Source organism: Ochotona princeps, chromosome 12 (genome assembly GCF_030435755.1).
Source record: "Ochotona princeps isolate mOchPri1 chromosome 12, mOchPri1.hap1, whole genome shotgun sequence".
Taxonomy (NCBI): domain Eukaryota; kingdom Metazoa; phylum Chordata; class Mammalia; order Lagomorpha; family Ochotonidae; genus Ochotona; species Ochotona princeps.
Genome location: NC_080843.1, coordinates 48232279 through 48255467, shown reverse-complemented (window position 1 = coordinate 48255467; position 23189 = coordinate 48232279). Strand labels below are relative to the sequence as shown.

General features: G+C 38.1%; 1 protein-coding gene across 2 annotated transcripts in view; it reads right to left on the bottom strand.

Moving 5' to 3' along the window:
• Window positions 1-175: 175 nt before the first annotated feature.
• Window positions 176-23189, bottom strand: part of RB1 (RB transcriptional corepressor 1) — a 123716-nt gene continuing 100702 nt past the window's right edge. Inside the window, exons 18-27 of one of the 2 annotated variants that reach the window (XM_058670761.1) lie at window positions 17086-17204; window positions 14771-14916; window positions 12020-12165; window positions 9917-10021; window positions 8703-8816; window positions 8444-8607; window positions 6529-6559; window positions 5383-5525; window positions 4742-4791; window positions 176-2048 (exon numbers count right to left, since the gene is read on the bottom strand). In XM_058670761.1, coding sequence (XP_058526744.1) covers window positions 1990-2048; window positions 4742-4791; window positions 5383-5525; window positions 6529-6559; window positions 8444-8607; window positions 8703-8816; window positions 9917-10021; window positions 12020-12165; window positions 14771-14916; window positions 17086-17204 — 1077 coding nt within the window. In that variant the 3' untranslated portion in view covers window positions 176-1989. The remainder of the gene's footprint in view (window positions 2049-4741; window positions 4792-5382; window positions 5526-6528; window positions 6560-8443; window positions 8608-8702; window positions 8817-9916; window positions 10022-12019; window positions 12166-14770; window positions 14917-17085; window positions 17205-23189) is intronic. The other variant, XM_004577482.4, reaches the window with a different exon arrangement.

Here is a 23189-nt window from a genome sequence, read left to right as displayed (position 1 = left end):
AGGCATTGAGAGGTCTATTGGCTATGAGCTTTGCTTTCTATGAAAGCTTCAGTTCTGGAGAGGTTAAACCTGGGACTTATCAGGATAGAAAATCCATTAAGGGCTATGAATGGATAGGATACTAGAGTTTACATACAGAGAAAATGTTGATGCAATGAATTCAAAGAACACAACGTCAGACTCTGAGCTAATTTATTTTAAAATAGACTAACTATTGCTTGTAGAAAATAGTAACATAGCGATTTAAATGTACAGTTTTAACCAATACAAAACAGCAATAAAGCATTACCTAAAGCCTTACTTAAGAAATTCCAATACACGATCTTCGAAGTTCCTAGAATTGCCACTAATTCTATTGTGAACTTATTAGCAAAATATCCAGAAATACGGTAAGCTCTTAAGCTAAAACTTACTGATTGGTATGATATTCATGCAAAAACTAATGAGATGGGATAAAGCTTTCTAGTGCCTTTGTTCTGAGATAACTGCAACATAGTGAGTTTAAGATTTAACTGAGCACAAAATAAAAATTTTGTTTCCTAACAGATCAGATTTTTTTCAAAAGAATTGAGTCTAGACAAAGTGATTTTTCCTAAAGCTAGCTGCTATCTTAAATATTACCTACTTTAAATTATACCACTTCTAAATAAGTTAATCACACACGATAGTTTAAATATACCCTCAGGTGTAAGGAATGGAGAAAGCGCCTCTTTTTCCAATGCAGCTATTTTAATTTGAAGCTTTTGCACAAAAGTCAAATAGAAAGAGTGGTGCTTATGTAAGAGTTGATGCTTACTATTAGTTTTACTTGCAATTTTGGATTAGACAGTGTGGCCAGTGTTAGATCATGCTGACTTAAAAAAAAAAAAAAAACAGACAACTGCCACTTCAAAAGATATATGGAAGACATGTACCATTTCAGAGAAAAATGTAAACCTTCCCAGATTTAGGAGGGAGGGTGAAATAGTTGTTGAAATGCAATTACACAAATCTCAAAAAAAAAAAAAAAAAAAGCAACAACAATTAAGGCCCTTATTGTTAACAGTCTGTTTATGGAATGAAGTTAATTTGTGTCTCGATTCTTTAGGACCCAAAAATGTTAGAAGTGCACTTAGGATAAGCTGTGGTAAGGTCCTCTTCAGCAAAGCTCTAGCCAGAAATCTTTGCTGATTCAAGTAATAGATGGTAGTAAATTCAGTGATCTGAATGGTTAAAAAAAACACTATCAGTAATCCCCCATTATAAAGCATGACTCGGATGAAGCAAATAAATTCTTACAAATTCTGAGGTATGAAATCTGTGTCTGTAGTATGACAATATCATGTTTACATTTTACCTTTTGTGTGTATTTTAAGACCTAAAATTATAAAACAAGCACATAGTGCGTCAGATTCCAATAGTAAAATAAAGTCTAATGTGTAAAAATCAGTATTTTTTTCCTGGTTTATAACAGTTATCTGGTTTAAGAAGAGTTCAAAATAATTTGGGTGAATGGGCAGTTAGACTGCATTCAGAAGAGAGGACACATTTTTCTAGGGATGTTTGTGTTAAATTTAAAAATATACATATAAATTAATAGAAGCAAGAGCAAACACCATATATTTGCTACAAGAGAAGGCAAAGTAGCCAAGAGAGTCAGAGTCCTAAGTTGTCAGGATTTCTGCTGCTGGGCTATCCTCACTACCCGCTAAGCAGAACTACGTGGAAATGGGAGTATCTGCCACAAAGTTTTAATTAACAGGATTTACACAAGATTTTCAATCCTGCACAGAAACAACATATATCCCATTGCAGTAGCTTAGGAATTGCCAATGCATATATTCAACTTGGATTTGCATGTTTTTTGTCCACAAAAAGAGCTGAAAATATTAAATATGGTCACAAACAACGTGGGAGACATAGTCACATCATGAGAGGCAGAAGTGTACAAAGTGCCCACCAAGCTCCTGAGATCCTCACTTTTCTTCCTTATTTGAGGTATCCATGCTATCATTCATTTTCTGCTTTTGCATTCGTGTTCGAGTAGATGCTGGAAGAAAGACAGAGAACTGTTAACTAGCACGGATGGTGCTGGTTAAGTTGGAAGGAGCTGCTATACATATATCTGATTGATGGAGCTCAGGACTTTACAAAAGCAGGAGCCTCCAATTTTTAAAAAATCAATTCCTGGCAACAAAACTATTTCTAAGCATAAACTGCTAAATATGTGTGCTATGTATATATGTGTTTATGTAGGTATGCATGTTTGCAAGTGTGTACAATCATAAAACACGTACTCCAAACACTATGAAAGAAGGGGATAAAGCATAACTTCTAATATTTTTTTCTGCCCCGCTTCCTCCAAAGATGGTCTTCCACACTCGGGGACTTTGTAGAGCACTGGTCTGGAGATAATGAGGTTGAGTTTGGGATGCTGCTCAAATTGGGGAATCCTTGTGCCAGGTCCTGTCTTGCAGCTACTGTAGAGGCTTCAGCTCACATCTCAACTAAACCAGGCCCATACAGTACTGCAGCCAGCTGTGATACAGCTGCTGCCTGTGATGCGGGCAGCCTGTCTGGGTGCCAGTTCAAGTCCTGGCTGCTCCTCTTCCTATCCAGCTCTGCTAATGCATCTGCAAGGTAGCAGGAGATGGCCCACGCATGTGAGAACCTGCCGCCTACGCGGCATACTGAGATGAAGCTCCTGGCTGCTAGCTCTGGCCTGTCCTTGCCCCAGCCACCGTGGCCATTTGGGGAGTGAACCAATGGGTAGACGATTTCTTTCTCTTTTTCTTTGTCTTTCCTTCTCTATAACTCTTTCAGATAAGTTTACCTCTTTTTTTTTTTAAATAAAAAAAGAACAGTATTAGCTACAATATTGATTAACCTTGAACATTTGGTTTAAATCATTTAAAAATCCTCAGATGGATTTTAGAGGTGGACAGCTCTTTATGAAGAAGTACAAAGAACATTCTTACTTGGAGAGGAAAGAAAACAGTCAATTTGTTCTAGTCCTCCCCTTTCTGGTCTTCCACTCTGGACAACCCAGTCTTTAGAGACAATCTTTTTTTTGAGACCAGCTAAAAAGCAACCTGGGGAATGTCTTGGTCGGCCTTCGGTGTAAATTGCTAGTCTCCAGTTTTCTCAGCTTCAGAAAGGCTCCGCGACCTCCGACCTGGTTGAGGAAACACCATCACAGCCAAGTGTGTACCTCCTTCAGCAACTGAACCCTCAGAAAACAGGCATGCTTGTTTTCACACTATTCTGCTCATTTAAAATGCATATTTGTGGGCTCCAAAATGTTTCCATGTTTTTAAGCCTTGATATTGATTAGAAGCTTCATGTCTATTTTTACGTACTTCGGGGGTAGGGAGGAATCACAAGTATTCAAAAGTTAAAGACAGAATATAGTTTTTAGTGAAAAAAATCTAAATACATTTAAACGTTTGATATATTTAACTTTAACTGTAACACAAAAATTCATGCAGAAAAGGCCCTGGGGGGTGGCTTTGTGGCATAGCAAGTAAAGCTGCCACCTGCGGTGCTGGCACCCATAAGGGCATCAGTTCCGGGTTGAGTTCCAGCTGTTCCACTTCTAGTCCAGCTTCCTGTTCACATTCCTGGGAAGGCAGTGGAGGTTGGCCAAACTGCTTTGGCCCCTGAACCTCTATGGAAAACCAGGAGGAAGCTCTTGACTCCTGGCTTTGGGCTGGCCCAGCTCCTGCTGTTGTGGCCATTTGGGGACTGAACCAGTGGATGAAAGAACTCTGTCTCACCCTCTATTTCTTTGTATTTCTGCCTTTCAAATAAATAATTTAAAAAAGTTTAAGATATTATTCTAACTAATTGGTATTTCAGTTTATATCTACAAAGACGTGTTGAAAGCCTGTTCTCAGCTTATTGTTCTTTCTGATGCGTCCTATAACCTAGAAATGATAGCTCGAATATCTTATTTCCTGAAATTTTTTTCAGTTCCTTTTCCTATTAATGGATCTGGCACTAAGTATCAGGAAATGTCATACTCACTGCCACAGCTACCTATCAGATATAATCTAGTAACAGTTAATGAACATTTCTTTCCTAAGATGATCTCTATTCACCATATTTGTATTGACTTTTTTTTTTACAGTCTCAGAGTTATTCAGAATAGGATTCCATTCTCAGAGTTACTCAGAATAGGATTCCATTTGCCCAAACATCTTAACATTCCAAATTTATATTACTCTGAATAACTGGGGAAAAAAATCTTACTGAAAATCTGACCTCACAAAATTAATATGTTGAACCCAGGTACTCTAATGCAGGACACAGGTGTCTTGAGCAGTGTCTCTAAGCATTAGGCTAAATGTTTACTTCTAAAAGATCATTCTTTAATAAGAGTGATACAATTTAGATATGACAGGTTTACGCCTGTATCTAATACTCCGAGTTCCTCATTACAGTTCTGCTATTCTGGAATATTTTCTAAACACAGTAATTTTGTGTTGAAGCTGTGGTCAAGCAGGGCTTCACTTCTTGGTTTTTCCACACCAACGATTTTAGAAAGGGTGAATGTAGCCTTTACTTTGCATCGCACTGCATCCCCGATGTACATAGGTAAACAGTATGTTGTTGACCGAGTTACACTTTAAACACATGAATCAGTCTGCCAGTTGAAGGAAATATTTATGTGTATTCTTTTATAAAAAAAAAGTGAAAACACTTTCTGCAAGGTAAACAATTAATTCTTTCATTTGCATAAGGTGAAAAGCTGAGTACTTACTCATTTCTGCGAGTTTCAGTTGAAATTTTGACTCCCCTGCTAGATGTTTACTGCAGATGTAAAAAATGCAAAACACTTCATTTACATATGCATGCATGGAGAACTCCAACTTCCAGTAACTACTGTGCTTTCGAAGACTTCTTTTGTGGTGTGTGTGTGTGTGTGTGCACACAGGTGTGCAAGTGGGAGCTTTTAATTTCAAAGGTTTATAAACTAACCATTTAAGTATAAATGCCACAAATTTATGATTCCATGTATTGTTCCAATAGTTCTTATAGAAATAGTAGTTGATATTTTCTCACAAGTGAACATCTTTAAATCTAATGTTAAAGCTAACATTATTTTATCAATAGCTATAAATATATACATACCCTTGTATATATAAATATATAATAAACATAAATAATAAATAGAAATAAATGAAACAGCTTTGCAATACCTGGTATCTTCACTGAATTTTGGTGGTATAAGATTTTTTGGTGTTTTAAACATTGGACTATATGCATAGATATAATTTTGAGCCATTCTCACAATTTCCAAACAAAGCTGGCCTGACAGGCCTTGGTGGAGCCAGGGCAGTGCTGGCCTCTGGCTCAGGTGACCGGCTCAAGTCCCAGGAAACACTCTGCCATGGTTCCTACCTTCCATCTGCTTCATCTGTCCCTTCAATATCGAAACGTAATTTTTTCAGAGGTTTAGGAGGGTTGCTTCCTTCAGCACTTCTTTTGAGCACCCGGTCGCTGTTACATACCATCTGGTTTATTTTCTGGAACTTTTCAGAAGTCTACAAAGTACAGAGTTCATTATTTTAAATCATTATGTGGTCACTTTTTATAGTTGGCAATCCCAAACTGTGAAGGGTGTCAAAAAAAAAAAGTAGGCAGGTGTAATCTCTTCATTTTAATTTTTAGCTCTACTGGACCAAGTAAGATGTATAACAAATTTGAAAATCAGAGTAACCGTAACTAATTCTGCCCCACCTAAAGGGGCACTCTATAAAGCTCCACTGTTTGTCAATAACCCTGACCATCCCTGGGAAGGTTCTGGTTCCTCATTTTTCAAATTCACCCCACACACAGAACCTGGGCTACTTCTCAGAAACAGCCAAAGTTAGAACAACAGTGCTTGTTTTGTCAGTCTTTTTTCGTTTTCTTAAGAATATTATATAACTAGAGGGATGGTCACAAGAATTGTTAAGAAGTGATGGGTCCAGTGGACACTTTTAAATTTACATGATGGTTATTATATTGACAAGTCATACAGTTTATTCTAGGCTCTCGCCTTGAGCTAGGCCCAGATGTTGTGGCCATTTGGGCAGTGAACCAGTGGATAGAAGGTGATGTATAACCCTGCCTTGCAAGTAAATAAGTAACCATAAAAAAAGCAAAACAAAAGGGAATTAACTGCAAGACACTCAGTTGTGTCTACACAACTGAATAATAGACTGGTTTGAGAAAATAACCCCACACATTCAGAGTCAGAAGTGTTATTATTAAAACCATCTCACAGACATATGTGTATATGTACATAAATGTGTATGTAGCTATTACACAAGCTTGAAGGAATGTCTGAACATCATTTCTGAAGCTCATCAATTATGAGGATGATTTATAATTATTATTTGAACACAAAACTGATATACTTTTATAAGACATACATGCAAAATGCCTAGATGAGTATTTGAAGAATAGAATAATAATAGAACTTATAAATTCAAATCATAGAAATATCTTATTCCTTATGGTTAAAATGTATACCATTGTATTTCACAGAAAGAAAATACTTACCCCAAATGATTCACCAATTGAAACTAAGATTCTGTCAAGTGAAGATGAAATATAAATCAGTAATGGAAATCATACAGTAAAGTACTGTGCAGAGAGGAACATACACACTTCATTCTGGACTGTCAGCAACTCCAAATCAACGACTGCTTTTACATTAGAACCGCTGTTAAATTGTATTCAGTAGGGGCTTACTGTAACAGTGCTAGTCTAACCAAATACTCAGAGTTTTACAGAGAACTGTGAGCCTGCGAGGACATATTCTGCCAAAATCCACACTTTAAAGGTGGTAAAAGAAGGTTTTAGGTTTATCCTTATTTGATTCTTCATAAATCCATGGGTAAATTATAAAATTTCTTTCGCATTTTGTCATGCAAAATTTAAGTTATATCTGCTAAAATTTACAGTATTAAACAATAATCAGAATTCTAATTAGTAGATATTGATGTATAGTAAGTTATTTCTCAGATACCCTAGAAACAGAGAGAGTTACTAGTCCTTGTTTGAACTAAACAATGTGTGTTCTTACATTAATGCTGACAAACAGCTTTATACTGGAATAAGAGACCTGAAAATATAAACATAGAACTAGTGAACCCACAGATTGCTACTATATTTTACATCCTTGACAAATAGCCATTATTACATGTAAACATACTTGATTAACTAGAGTATCTACAAATATTAGATTAATAGAGGGCTAAAATCCTTCTTAATATCTGATTAATCATTTACAGTTTTGACTTTTCATAAAAGTCACCCATTTGGTGACTTTTTTTGCTGAAGAATACCAACAGATAATTGATTTCACTAGAATTAGCAAACTGTCCTCATTTTGATTGAAATGTGGAATAATTATCATCAGAAAAACCATCTGAGCATACATCTACATGTGATGGTGAGGAACTGTGTACACTTATTTAAATAAACACAGCATGACATCCTAAAAGCTTATAATAGTAGACATCACTATAAAGATATATAACTATACAAACACCAAATAACTAAAGATACAGGGGTGCAGCATACTACCAATTTTTTACTTCATATTTTTTTCTGTAGAGTTTGAAATCTTCCAGAGATGCATTATTTGTATTTTCTAGAAGGTTCATTAATATAGTCCCTTATGTTTATTTGTTTTTCTTGCTCATTAGGTGCAACTGTATGGTCTAACAATTTCTGAGATGAGACTACATTAATTATACTAGTTAATCTGCCTCCTACTTTAGACAAATAAAGTCAGTTTCAACTAGCCCATGATAACATATAATTAGTCAACTGAAGCACTTCAAAGCCAGAGAGTACTTGCAGCTGGATGTGGAAGATAATATAATGATTTGTAGCTGCACTGAACCTTTCATCTGAGAATTTAAATAGCTTCACACGTCATTTCCCTGGTCCACAGCACCCTCCTGAAGTACAGACAGAGACTCGCTCAGGGTAATACAAGATGGCCATGGATGAAAGAGGATGGACATCTAAATACTTAATTGTCAGTCATCTACATTTAGTAAATCATCCCATTTTTATAATAAGCAAAATGAGTAGAGTCCAAAGGGAGTTTACAGGACACCTAAAAATTATACAATAAAAATTCTAAAACTAATATACTCTACAATGTTTAGCAGACTGGCTACTTACAAAAATGTGAAAATGTTTTCAAACATATAAACCCATTTGGTTCTCAAGCTATCTACAACATGAGACCCCAGCAGCCAGGCAAGCTAAGAGCAAATGTGCATACATACCCAAGTAAGTTTTCTTTTCCTCCAAATTCTATAGTATCACTCAATATAAACAAAGAAATGACAGACTCGGGAGTTTAGCTCATTTTAAACAAAGATATCTTGATGTTTTTATGCCTGGACTAAAATGATACTCTTATTCTTTTCTACATCCCTAAATTAAAAACACAAACCTTGATCTTGGTGTCATTTTTGTTGGTGTTGGCAGACCTTCTGAAATTTTATATGGACTCTTCAAAGGTGATATGTAGATATTCCCCCCAGGAAGCCGTAAGGGGGAACTAGAAAATTTGTAAGGGCTTCGAGGAATGTGAGGTATTGGTGACAAGGTAGGGGGCTAGAGCAAAACAAAGAAGCAGATTATTTCATGTGTCAGTGGCATTCACTGCTTTACAATTACATAATCCCAATCAAAGGAAACTTTCATCATACCCTGGTGGAAGCATACTGCAAAATATTTGTTTTCAGCTTCTGCATGAAGACCGAGTTGTAGAATACTATAATGGAGTCATACTCTTCTTCTCTTATTAAAACACGTTTGAATGTCTGAGGAACAACAATAGAGACACAGGTTAAATGAATATGGGAACTCCTCTCATTAGGTTTAATTTCACAATATTTTGTAATTTTATTTATCCAGTAAGAAGCATCTATTATATAGGAAAAAGCCTCCTTAGACTTAGTTTGTAGGTGCTCTAAAAGAAGCAAAGTATCACAAAAACGATCCAGAAAAGCAGCCAGGAGGCAGAGCGAAAAGGAGCAAAAGTACATGGGGCCCATGTACTGACACAGAGAATTAAGCATTTGTTACAATAGAGGCATCCCATATCAAAGCAGCAGTTTGAGTCCCAGTTGCTCTGTTTCCAGTCTAGCTCCCTGCTAATGCACCTGTGAAAGCAACAGAGGTCAGCTCAAGCACCTGAGTGCCTGCTAGCCATGTGTGGGATGCAGATGGAGTTCCAGGCTCCTTGCTTCAGCCTGAGCCAGCCCTGCTGTTGTGGCCATTCAGGGAGTAAAGCAGCGGATTGAGAATCTCTTTTCTCTGTGTTTGTCCTTCTCTCTGTCATTTTGCCTTTCCAATACATTTTTAAAAAATCTTCAAAAAGAAAACATTGCAACCATATTCTTTGGCTTGTATTTTCTTGCTGTTAGGTGCAAAGATTCAAGAAATATGTATTATCCCATTGCAAGAAGCAGATACTCAGCAAAATTGTTATAATTTTTGAATAATTAGGTTTTATTAAAATCTTAGAGAAAAGCACAGGAACTTTACAGTATGTTGATATCAAAAAGGAATGGATTCAGAAAAAAAGTTCATAGGCCAATGTTGTGGCATAGCAAATACAACTGTTGCCTGCAACACAGGTAATCCCTCTGTGTCTGTCAGTCTGTATCTTTTTCTCTGGCTCTCTGATTCTCCAATAAAGCTAGGGGGAGAAGAACAACTATGGATTTGCAAAATGTTACAACTTGCCCTAGCTTTCCAATACACTTTAGAAACAAGTAGTCAATAAACCACAATAAATCCTGATTTACATACTTACTTAATAAGGTCTGAACATATGATCTGATTAATAATGAAAATTATTTGCATTATGGATATGGAACTTATCTTACCATAAAATTTGCCATCAAAGGTTACTCACCTCCTGAACAGCATGAGGAAGATCTTTGTATGCTGTCACAATGATTTTGAATTTTAGATCTATATTCTTCACTTTGCATATACCATACATGGAACACATCATGATCTAATAAATAAGAGTGATATAAAAACAGTTAATATTTTATTACACAGGTTTTTTCCTAAAAATCACTGTGACTTTTAATTTGGCTTTAAGAAAGGGTAATTTAATTTCCTACAAGGTTATTTTGTTCTATTCCAAGCCCAATCTGAAAGTCTATGTGACTTGTTTAACCTAAATTATGTTTAAAAATCAAAATACAAATAGATAATTCTCAATTATCCAGGACTAACTACCTGACTTGTAAATTACCCTTACTTTGGCTTCTTAAATGTTTCTGAGAACCATCACTTGCTCCAGGTATGAGAATGATTAAAACCATGATGTAAAACAATATGGAACACAGCTGATGGTAACAGCAGTCAGAGGGATGCAGTGACTGCAGAAGCGCAGATCCACGCGGATAGTGCTATTTCTTGATGTGGATGCTCTTGACACATGTGGGTTCAGCTGCTGGATTTAAGATGTACACACATCCTTTTGACACATGGATTTTTTGTATGCATACAGCATTTCAATAAAAAATTGAAATATCCCCTGTGACTTTAAAGCATCAAAATGTCTTTATTGTTATTGCCTAATTTATGTATCATCACTCCTGCAACATCTGAGTTCACATCTCCTGCCAAATATAGCTACTCAGTATCCTTTACTCAGCATCCCGCCTGCTCAAATCTACTATTTCTCCCATTTAGAGTGTCATTCAGGATCCACTTTGCTAACTTACATTTTCTTCTACTTTAATGTTTTACCTGAGGTACCTCTCTCTTGATTTCAGAGATTTCTCTCTAGAAATCCTTGGCATGACAAGGTTTCTACATTATGGAAAGCAGTAGAAACATAAAGCAATAAGGATCTACTTAAAAAGTCCAAAGTACTAGAATTTATGCATCCAAATCAGCTCTTGTAAAATACACATGTTAGGGTGGCTTGTTGGCCAGCAGTTACAACTAACATTCCACACTGGAAGATCTGAGTTTGTGTCCCAGCTCTGGTACTGATCCCAACTCCCTGCTAATACACACCCTGGGATATGGGTAGGTAATAGCTTCAGTGATTTATCTCTGCCACCCACATAAGAAACCTAAGTTAAATTCCTGATTCTTGCTTCAGTCTGGCTCAGCTGGGCTGCTGTGAGCACTTAGCGGGCGAACAAGCAATGGAAGGAAGGTCTCTCTGTCTCTTATTTTTTTTTAATAAGTTACTTTTAAAATTTTCTCCAAGTAAATAATTTTAAAAATAAAATGTATAAATTTCAAACTATACTTTAATGGAACAAAACCATCTCCTGCCCAAAACATCATTCTTGCTGGGAACATTACTAACAACTCTACAGAAATAAAACGATGAAAAATATTATCTAAAACAACCATATACCAACAAAACGGGTAACTGAGATGAAATGGAAAAGTTTCTGGAATATCACAAACTACCAAGGTCAACTCAATAAGAAATAGAAAATCTGAGCTTGAATTGGTGATGAAAAACTCTTCATAAACAAAATCCCAGGACCAAGGGCTTTGCTAATAAATTCTACTAGATAAGACCTAATTAAGACATTATAAAAAAAATGATATCTCTCATGATTACAGCTGCCAAAATCTTCAACAAAATAACAAGCTGAATCCAGGGAAACAGGATTATACACTGTGACCAAGTATGAGTCACTGAATAAACAGTTTTAGATAAATTCCTAAATTTTACACTTTTTCTTTACTAAAATGAATTTTGATGTATTAAAATAAAATCTAGCTTACTGTGACTTACAAAAAGCCCAAGAGACATACAATATTTAGTGATTTTCTGTAAATGACATCTTTTATGCTCTTAAATAAGCTATTGAAATATTCTCTTGAGCTCTGATTTGTAAGAATTATAGCCAATATAAATGGGAACCATCAAGTGAATACATGCTAATCTAAGGCCTCATTTCTAGTCTTAAGAAGGCAGTACAGAGCTAATAAGAACAGAGAGGAGGAAAGGAGATGTGTTTGATTTTCTTACCTGGTCCAAATGCCTATCCCTCATGAGATCATATTCATTTTGCAGAGTGTGTTGGAAAAGGGTCCAGATGATGTGCTCCAGTTCCGGGTGTTCCGACAGGAGGCGTGCACATAGGGTATTGAGTCGGAGATAGGCCAGTCGGTACACTGTGGGGGGAAGAGGAGTGCTTCAGGGTTGCAGTTCATTTTCAACTATAAGCATACTTTTTTCTATGCATGAACTGTTCATTATCTTTTATATGCAGGGATTACAACTTTCTGCCTCAAAACACCTTTTGATTTTTCACACTTTATGAAGTACCTTGGTTTAATGTTGCTAGACAGCATTTAATAGTAACCTCACCTCCACCACTATCATTCTTATGAATACATGAGAGACGGTAGTATTAGTACAGTGTTAAGTACATACATGGGAGAACACTGAATTAACTATTACATCATGAAATGAAGGCAAAGGGAAGAGGTGAAAGGAAGAGGAGGAAAGGCAAGCTTCAATTCCACTGATGATTGCTCATCACAGCTGCTGGAAGTTCACACTGTCAATATTCAAGAGGAATACTGTTTGTTTGTTTTTTAAGATTTATTTATTTTTAGTGGAAATTCAGATATACAGAGAGGAGGAGAGACAGTGAGTGAGAAAGATCTTCTGTCCGATGATTCACTCCCCAAGTGACCGCCTCGGCTGATGCTATGCCGATCCAAAGCCAGGATCCAGGAAATTCCTCCAGATCTCCCACGCGGGTGCAGGGTCCCAAGGCTTTGGGCCGTCCTCGACTGCTTTCCCAGGCTGCAAGCAGGGAGCTGGATGGGAAGTGGAGCTGCTGGGATTAGAACCGGTGCCCATATGGGATCCCGGGGCTTTCAAGGCGAGGACTTTAGCCACTAGGCCACGCCGCCGGGCCCGGAATACTGGTTTTTAAGAAAGATTTATTTATTTTATTATTCCAAAGAGTTAGAGTGTATGTGTTAAGAGATATCTTTCATCTAATGGTCCGCTCCCCAAATGGGTACAATGGCTGGAGCTGGTCTGGTCTGAAACCATGAGCCAGGAACTTCTTCTGGACCTTCCACATGGGTGCAGAGGCCCAGTACTTTGGGCTATCTTCCTCTGCTTTTCCCAGGCAGAGAAAGAGCAGATAGAAGTGGAGCATCCAGGATTCAAACTGGTGCCCATATAGGATGCTGACAGTGTAGTCAGTCGGTGGTTTCACCTGCTACACCACAGCATCCAGCCCCAGTTGTTTTTAAAAATAATAGAGTTGTCAATGTCTATTAATTTTTCCAATCCTAAAAAAACAAAATCATGTATTTTTCAGTGAAATGCTAATGGATATATTCTAGAAAATGGTAGAATTGAGGACTGCCTGAGTGTGACATTACTGTGAAATGTATTTATTTAGAAACCTCATAAAAATACACTACAAAAATAAATTTTATAGAAAGCAATACACAAAACTGAATTTTCTTCCCTCTACTTTAAAGAACCTTGCTTAAAAATGTGCCTTTCTTGGGCCCAGCGGCATGGCCTAGTGGCTAAAGTCCTTGCCTTGAATGCTCCAGGATCCCATATGGGCGCCGATTCTAATCCCGACAGCTCCGCTTCCCATCCAGCTCCCTGCTTGTGGCCTGGGAGATCAGTTGAGGACGGCCCGGGGCCTTGGGACACTGCACCGCGTGGGAGACCCGGAAGAGTTTCCTGGTTCCCGGCCTCGGATCGGTGTGCACTGGCCATTGCGGCTCACTTGGGGAGTGAATCATTGGACGGAAGATCTTCCTCTCTGTCTCTCCTCCTCTCTGTATATCTGACTTTGTATAAAATAAATAGATCTTTAAAAAAAATGTGCTTTTCAAAGATTTGTATAATATAGGACAATTAGAATTTTCAAATAGTATCAATTACTTCAGTTGTTCTCACACTTCAGCATATATCAAACTTGCCTGGAGAGTTGTTAAAATGAGAATTTGGGGGCCCTATCCTAGGGTTTCTGATTATATAAGCCTGAAGTGGAACCCACAGACCTTCATTTTTACAACTTTTCAAGTTCCCCAGATGACATGGCTGCTATTGCTTAGGGACTATACTTTGAGACTCACTGTTATATGCACTGTTCTCATGATACTCCTGTATTGCTCAGTGCATCTGTGACTCAAATCAAATCAGGAAAAAGACTTTCACAAAGGAGACTGGTCTTTCACTCTCCTTCAAATATCTTCCAGTAGGTGTACCTTTGTACAAATGCACACACACACCCAAATCAACCTTCTGCCCCGCCATATTGACACACAGAGAATGCTACACAATCTGGTTACTTGTCTTCTTAATTTTTCTGAAAATATCTGGGATGTGTGTCTACATTAGACATGGCACATTGCATAATCTCAACTCTACACATACAATGGAATAGCATAAGCAGTGTCAGGGGCAAATATTTCCAAACACTAATTTGAAGCTCTAACAACAACAGATGCAACAACAATAACATTTGACACTTTCTGATAGGTTATTATGTACTAGGCAATGAGGGAAGCAGTGCATATGCACAAATTCATTCAATTATTTCAAGAATCCAATGCAGTAAATTATTACTATAAGGTACTGGTTATTATCTTTCCATTGTACAGGTGGAGAAAGTGAGGCCTAGAGATAGTGAGTTACTCGCCAAGGTCACACTTAGCAAGTAAAACAGCCAGGATTTGAATCCAGTCATACTGGCTTCAGAGTTCATGCTCTTGAAAGTAATCCTCTACTAACCTTTTTTGTAAAAGAGTGAAAGGGAGGTAGATTTCAATGGCTTCTGGGCCTGGAAAGCTGAGGTTGCTTGTGGCTCTACATTCGCAGTAGAGTTTACACGTGTGGTTGAGCTTTTTTTCTTTGGGGATCTCATAGGAGAAAGATACCTAGATGAATTCAAAGGAAAAATTTTCATTTGAAGTTCGCTAAAAATCACACACACACACACACCCTCCCCAAGATCATACACATACATCCAGATAGATTTTATCTAATTAATCTGTTATTTTATACTTAATTCATAAGCTGACTAGTTAAATACAAGCTGAGAATGATAGCCTAATAGAAAAACCACATATCATAATATTGAATTATTTCAGTAAGAGGCTTTCCCTGGGAATTGTTGCCATATTAGAAAAAATAATTACAAAAAAAGAATGCCTAATTTTAACAGTTACGATTGAGATCATTAAATAATTCCAGCTTATGGAACAATTTGTTGATACCAAATGTGTTTTCAAATTTCTCTGGCTTTCCTCCTGAAATTGTTTTGAATTGACAACTATGGTTCTGGCTAACAGTATCCACTGGTGCATGCGTGAGCCAGAGTAAGTGCAGGCGGTTGGGCTCTGCCCCAGCATCAGATGGCAAGTGCTGGGATTGGGGGCAAATCCTGTCAAGTTAGACCACAGAACCACCTGGAGAGTGGGTCTACAATATCTGAGACTGGGAGTGGCTATGGTAGGGAAACTGTAAGCACTTCTCTGATGGGCTGCAACTCCTATTGGTGAGCACTGAGAATCAGGGCTGGTGGTAGGGGTGGCACCCACAGGCATGAATGTGGGCTGGATAGTGGGGTCAGTTGGATTGAACTAGGCTTCAATGCCCATTGACATGCACAAGAGCTGAATGGGATGTGGGACAGACTGGACCAGTCTGCTGCACTTACTGGCAAGCACAGGAGCCAGAGCTGGAGATGGGCCTATTGGGGAATGTTAGAGGTCACTTCGACTAGGCTGTACTTATCACTGTTGTACATGAGGGCCAAGTGTGTGGTGAGCAGGGTTGTTCTGGACTGCAGCACCCGTGGTTTATGTAAGAAGCGGGGCTGGAGACAGAACTGACCCAGCAATTGCAACTACCAGTGTGTGTGTGTTAGCTGAAGTGGGTGACGGACAGAGCTGGACTCTATTGGCAAGCACACAAGCACACACAAGAGTCAGGTCTGTGATCACTTCACATAAGGTTTCTTTGGGAATCCCCCCAGCTGAACTGCTGGACTCAGAACCCCAACTATGGGGAGAACCACAGGAGCTGTGGTCTGACTATGGAACAGATATGTCAGAATTGGGCCTCCTCGGTGGTTAAGATGGAGAAGTAGACAGCACACCCAGATGCACATGGTTGTCATTGGAGCCTGCAGAGGATATCTGGTACCACAGAAGAAGATGGAGGGCAGAAAAAATTGGTCAACTATCCCTTGCCAAGTGTTGACAGCAAATATCTGGATGAATAGAGACTCTAAGTTTGACTATGTTAGCCAGTGGCCCTTGGAAGGATTTCCTCATCCTTGAACTGGCGAGATCGACAGCTTGTTAAAACTACCGAAACCACTTGAGCAAAACCCTCAGAGCATGCTCCACATTGGATGGCCATTCCTCATCCCCATGTACTGAGGCAGTTGGTAGGCTGGGTGCGGCTTCTCCCCTTATCTACCCCTTTTCCCCAGATACAGGAAGAAGAAGAAAAAAAAATTGCAACAATGGTCTTACCCACTTTCCCCTAATTCTCAACCCTTCCCACCCTAATCAACTATGTAAACATTAAAAAAAAGTTGAACTACATAGACAATAGCCCAACACAGGGTAAATCCTCAACATTATCATGAGCATTACTCACTAATCAATAGTGTGGATCCATGTCACATACTATTCCCTACAGCTACCCTATACTTCTCTCCAAATGATCTGATCTGTACTGAAAATGATTCCTGCTTCCCTTGCTGTTAGGCATTTGAGTTCATATCATGTCTAGTTCTTCAAACACTGTATTCTTTCTCCCTTTTAGTTTCCTTATAGAAATTATATTCAATGCATAAGGCCTACCTATATGGTCATTTCCACCATGAAAACTGGCTATACTATGTCAATCTTAGGTGAGTCTGTAACATTTTATATGACCTACATGGTCATTATGCTATATTCTTGATTTTTAAAATTAAAACAATGCCTTATCCAAAAATGTAATCCTTATAGTTTCTAGATAGTACCCTAAGCACACTAACTGCTCAGAATGTTTGCAATCTGAATGGATGGCATAATAAGCCTTCTACTTACATATCTGCTGCAGTGTGATTATTCTGGAGAGGAAGGTTGAGAGGACAAGAAGATTCAAAATGATCGGCTGGTCCTTCTCTGTCTTTTGACTGCTTAATAAGATCAAATAAAGGTGAATCCTGTATGAAAGAAGATAATAGTAAACATCATTAGTATAATAGGATTTTTCTAGGTCAATATCAGCCACATTCTCTGGCATGGTGAGTACTGTGAACATTAATCAAGTAGCAGGGAATCACAGAATCTCAAATGCTTATGTTAGAAAGAAGTCAGAGCATCAGTGTGGTGGCACACCAGGCTACTCCTCTGCCTGTGGCACTGGCTTTCTATATGGACCTTCTTCCGCTGCTTTCCCAGTCACATTAGCAGTTAGCTGAATCAGATGTAGAAAGGAATTCAAACTAGCACCCATGTGGGATGCTGGCACTGTAGGCATCAACTTTACCTGTTATTCTGGGACACCAGTCCTTCTGTTTTTGATTTTCCAGATCAATATGATTGATACTAAAACCTATCAAAACAATCTTTTAAAAAGCAAATTACAGCCCATTTCACTGAAGAATGCAGAAAAACGCTAAATAAGAAAAATTAGCAACTCAAATCAGTAATGCTTAAAATGAGAACATGTCAGGGACAGCATTGTTGTGCAGTACGTTAAGTTGCCACTCGCTAAGGTAGAATCCCACACAAGTCCTGGTTTGAGTCCCAGCAGCTCCACTTCTGGCCTAGCTCCCTCTACTGTGCCTAGGAAAGCAGCAGATGGCAGACCAAGTGTTTGGGCCCCTGTTATTCAGTGGGAGACCTGGATAAAGTTCTAAGCTCCTGGCTTTGGCCTGGCTCAGCCCTGGTCACTGTGACTTTTCGAGAAGTAAATCAGTAAATGAAAGATTTCTCTCTCTTTTTCTCTCTCTCTCATGTAACTCTATTTTTCAAATTAGTAAAAATAAATCTTTAAAATAAAAATAAGAACATATCAAGACTAAGTTGACTTTACCTAGGTTGTAAGATACACTCAGCTTTAGAAAATCTATAATGTACTTCATCACTCTATTAAGTCTAAAGTGAAAAATTTCACAGCAAACATTATATACAGTGGTGAAACAGTTCAAGCAATCCCCTGAAAAAGCAAATCAGATACAAGTAAAAAATGCTCCTTATGATGCTCTGTGTTCAACATCGTACTTGAGGTAGCAAGCAGCTCAATGAGACAACGGAAAGAAATGAAGGGCAAAGCATTACGAGAGAAAAACCAACAGAAATGATCACTCATCAATGATCTCACTGTCAACATAGAAAACTCAAAAGAGTCTATGAAGAAATAATTAGAATAAAAGGTTTATTCTATTAAATCGTTATGGAAAAACAATTATATTTCTACACACCAAGCAAAATCTTGCAAATTGTACTTTTTAAAGTATCATAAAAAGAATAGCAGTACAAATTATTTAAAACAGTGCTTCAAAACCAACAACATTCTAGGGATGACTGCCTGCAAGTAGGCAGCAGATCCCATAAAGAGGGATCATACGTGTTTTAACCTTCTAGTGTTCTTTATGCTTTTCTTATTTATTTCAAATTTTTATTTGAAGGGCAGAGAGAGACACTGCAATAGGCAGGTAGAGACAGACACCGCCCAGGATGCCTGCCTACCACAGCAGAGTGCCTGGGCAATAATTATCATCCCAGTTTCCACTCCAACTTCCCGCTACTGGGCACATGGGAGGCAGCAGGTGGCATTTCAAGTAGTTTGAGTCTAAGAGACCTGAGTCAGGATCCTGGCTTCAGCTCGACTGAGCTTTTGTTGATATTTGGGGAGTGAACCAGTGGATGGAAAAAAAAATTTCCCCCTTTTTTTCCTTTCAAATAATAAATAAATTTAGGGGTAGGTAATGTGGCATAACAGGTTGTCTCTACCTGGGATGCTTATATGCTACACTGAAGTTACTATTTAGGACCCAGCTACTCTGCTTTGAATCAGACAATATGGCAGATGATGGCTCAGGTACATGGTTCTTCCCACTTATGTGGAAGACGAGAATGGAATTCTGGACTCCTGGGTTTGGACCAGGATAACTCTGGTTCGCAAGGGCACTTGGAGAGTAAATCAGAAAATGGAAAAAAACAATTCTCTCTCTGCCTTGCAAGTACATGAAAATAATAAACATTAAAAAAAAACAACAAATTGAATGCACACATTAACTTTTTTTCCTAAAACCTAACTACAATGGGAGTGAGATTATTTTAAAAGACATAACTCTTTTTTGTTTTTTAAAGATCCTCTTATTTTTATTGGAAAGTCAGAGAGAAGGAGAGACAAGAGAGAAAGATCCTCCATCTACTGGTTCCCTCCCCAAGTGGCTACAACGGCTGGGGCTAAGCCAATCCGAAGCCAGGAGCCAGGAGCTTCCTCTGGGTCTCCCATGAAGGTGCAGGGTCCCAAAGCCATGGGCCATCCTCCACTGCTTTCCCAGGCCACAAGTAGGGAGCTGGAAAGGAAGTGGAGCAGCCGGGACACAAACCAGCCCCATATGGGATCCCAGGACATGTAAGGCAAGGACCCCAGCCACTAGGCTACCATGCCAAGACTAAAAGACATAAATCTTAAGAACAAAGAGAACTTAAGAGTGGAGTTAACAAAAGAGGGATTGGCTGAAAGAACTCTTCAGAATAAGTTAGGCCTTCAGGTATCCTTCTGCTTTCCTTTTCTTTTAATGATTAAAAAAAATTTTAAGGTTTATTTTGAGAACATAAAGTGACATCCTCCAGACTGAGACCTTTGACAGACTAGTGAGAGCAGTTCCTACACTCAAAGCTAGAGGATTAGAAGAAGTTTACATAATGAATACTGTATATGCCTGACTGCTTCCTGTCTCCTGACCCTAGAACATCTGCAGCCAGGAGCATATCCTCCAGACATGAGATCAGAAGCAGCAGAGCTGAGGAATATGATGTGTCTCAGAAAAAAAGGCCTATACATACAAAATGCAGGTTTCTTAAGGAATCATCCCTCCAAATCAGCGTCCAGTTCCCAGTCCCTTCCCAGGTGCTCTGAGCTTCCAACTTCAGTTGTTTACTCAAATGCCAGTGGCAATCTAATATCTCAGGCCAGTTTCTAATATGGATGCATCAAAACCAAAAAGCAACCAGGGAGACACAGAGACTATGCACAAAGAAGGAATTTTAAAATAAAAAATGCGGACTCGAGTTGTTGCACCACAGATTAAACTTTTGCTTTTGGTACGGGTATACCATAGCAGAGTGTGAGTTTGAGTTCCTGCTACTCCGCTACCAATGTGGCATTTCTGCTAATGTGCTACTTCATATTTACAGAGGAAAAAAAGTAAACCCTTATTTTTTCCAAAGGTAGTTTTTTCTTCCTGAATGTTCAGAGTTTACATTTTCTTGCCATTGATAAACTGAAATCTTTTTTTTTTTTTGGAAACAATTTGTTATAAACCTAGAGAGGAGGGGTCTTCAAAAAGTTCATAGAAAATGTGTATTATAAAAAATGCTGCATGGATTTCAATTTTTTTACCCAAACAAACTTAACTCCTAGTTCTATTTTTTACATGTGTGTAAAGATAGTATCCTTATAAAATTCATCAGAAGCAGGCTATTGTCATTTTCTCTCCAATAGACATTTTAGTAGAGACACTGAAACATGAGAAAAATATGCAATTAATAGGACTTAAACATGCTACCCTTTAGGCACTAAACTTGCTTTTCAGATATAAGTTAAACTATATACTTTAGATTAGTAGTTTTTCCTCCAAGGATTAAGGTGGCATTCTTCTACCAACAGTTCTCATGTTTCACTTCAGAATGAGTTTACCACAGTGGTTACACAGATGTAAGTTTTACGACGATGAGTAAGTCATGATAATGGGAAGAAGTATATTGCCACGGAGAGAAGCACAAATTCCTGAGCTATACCACATGGGTTTAAATTGTGGCCACTTATTGGAGAACCTGACCCTGGACAAGCAGCTTAACCTTAGTAAGACTCACCTTACTTAACCGTGAAGTGGAGATACTGATGACAATAAAAGTGACATCGATGACAGCACTGAGAATTAAGTGATTTAATATATATTAAACACTGGGAACACTGCTTAGCACAATGTGAGTGCTATATAAACATTTGATATTATGGTTGTGACTGTTATTCATGTCTATAAATGCAAGGACAATGTATGAATGTGTGCCTAGCAATCCATCTATCCACCTAATACTTGAATATTTTATACCAGTGTTCATGCTAGGAAATAGGCATACAAAGATAAACAATCCTTGAAAATTGTCACATGCTGATAACCTCAACGGATTATTTCAGAAGCATCTGCTGTCCTCCATCTTACTCAACATCTTTACTTGAAGCTTATATATAAAATAAACTTTTAACCATCCAGTGCCACAAAAACCTCCTGCTTCCTCCCAGATCTTTCTGCATCATTAAATCACACACATCCTTTTGCCCAGAGCAAGAGCAAAAACAAAATTAAAAGGCACCATCTTGAAATATTCTTCCCCTCACGCTCTATCTATATCCAATTCACCACTGTCACAAGTCATGCTGGTTTTTACTTTCAGATTATACGTCAAGTCTACGTTTTCATCACCAACAACACTGGTGGTTACAATCCAGACCATTACATTCCGTCTACACTTCTGCAAAAGCATATCTCAAACTGGTTTCACACTTACTACTCACCAGTCTTCCTGCCTCACTTTCTCTTCAACAGAGCTGAGTCAGTCTTCACCATAACTCCTACACTCAAAACCCTCCAGTGACTTCCCGTCATCTTTAGGAGAAATCCAAGCTCCTTGATGTAGGTTTACATAACAGCTCATGAGGTCTGGTCCCTCACTATTTTACGACCCATACTCTTTCCCCACCTCCTTATTTGACACCAGTCACACTGGTCATCTGTCTAATCCATGAGAAGTGCCACGATCCTTCCTCTCTCAGAGTCTCTGCAACCTGCTCTTCCTCTGTCAGGAATGCTCTTTCTCCAGAGCCTCCCTTGACTTCACCCCTTCCATTATTTGCATGTTCCCTCAACAGCAGCTCCTCAGCAGAGCCTTCTCTGATTATCTTCCCTAAAATAGCCATAATTCCTACTTATTGGCTCCTAACTCTGCTTTATTTTCTTCATAGCACTGATCAGTACCTGAAATTATATAATGTGTTCATTTATTTATATTATTTTTTTGTTTATATTTTTATTAACTGTCTCCCTCACTGGGATACAAGATGTAACGGTATTTCCAGTATTCACAACAGCCTGGCACACAGGAGGGGTTCAATAAACACATGCTGAATAACTATATGCAGTGAGAATGTGCTTAAAGTTCTCTGAGGTTAATTCTGCCTTAAAAATGAAAATCTCTTAGTTACATAAACTCTAGATACTTTAAATATATTGTAGCTACTTCTTTTCCCCATCTTTAAACTTCAAATATTAGGATAAACATAAAATGTGCAATTTAGCCACAAAGTATAAACATGCAAATAATTTCAGAATTCATATTATTTAAAAGATGTTTTTAAAATAAACTGGAGTACTATAGAACATTTTAGGCAAACCAGAATAAAACTGAAATATTCTTATCTGTGATACTGTATCCACAGAGTATCAAGCTTTAGTTAAAGAGGTGAGCAAAGAGATCTTGTATTTGTCTATACAATGTTGGCAGTCTATATATAAGGCAGTCTATGTATAAGCAAGGAAATAAATATGTGATGATAAAGGCAGAAATATGCTATGAAAGAGTAGTGAATATTTTTTAACTGGAAAAATTCACACCATAGAAATTATTCATTTTAGAAAGGGAACTAACAGAGTATGAGAATCAGACATTAAAAGAGGAACAGGACATGAAAGTTCGCGAAAGGAAACTGTGATGTCTGAATATAACGAAAGTCAGCAACACATTGCCAAATACTGCAAGAGAGGGTTATGACTGAATGGAGAAGCACACGAAGGGTGGGTTATGGTCCAAGAGTTAGAGATACACATGCTTGTGGTGTGGATGTGAGGGGCATTAATGCTGATGACCAAGATATGTAAGTTTAAAACAAACATCCTATGATTAAATGGTAA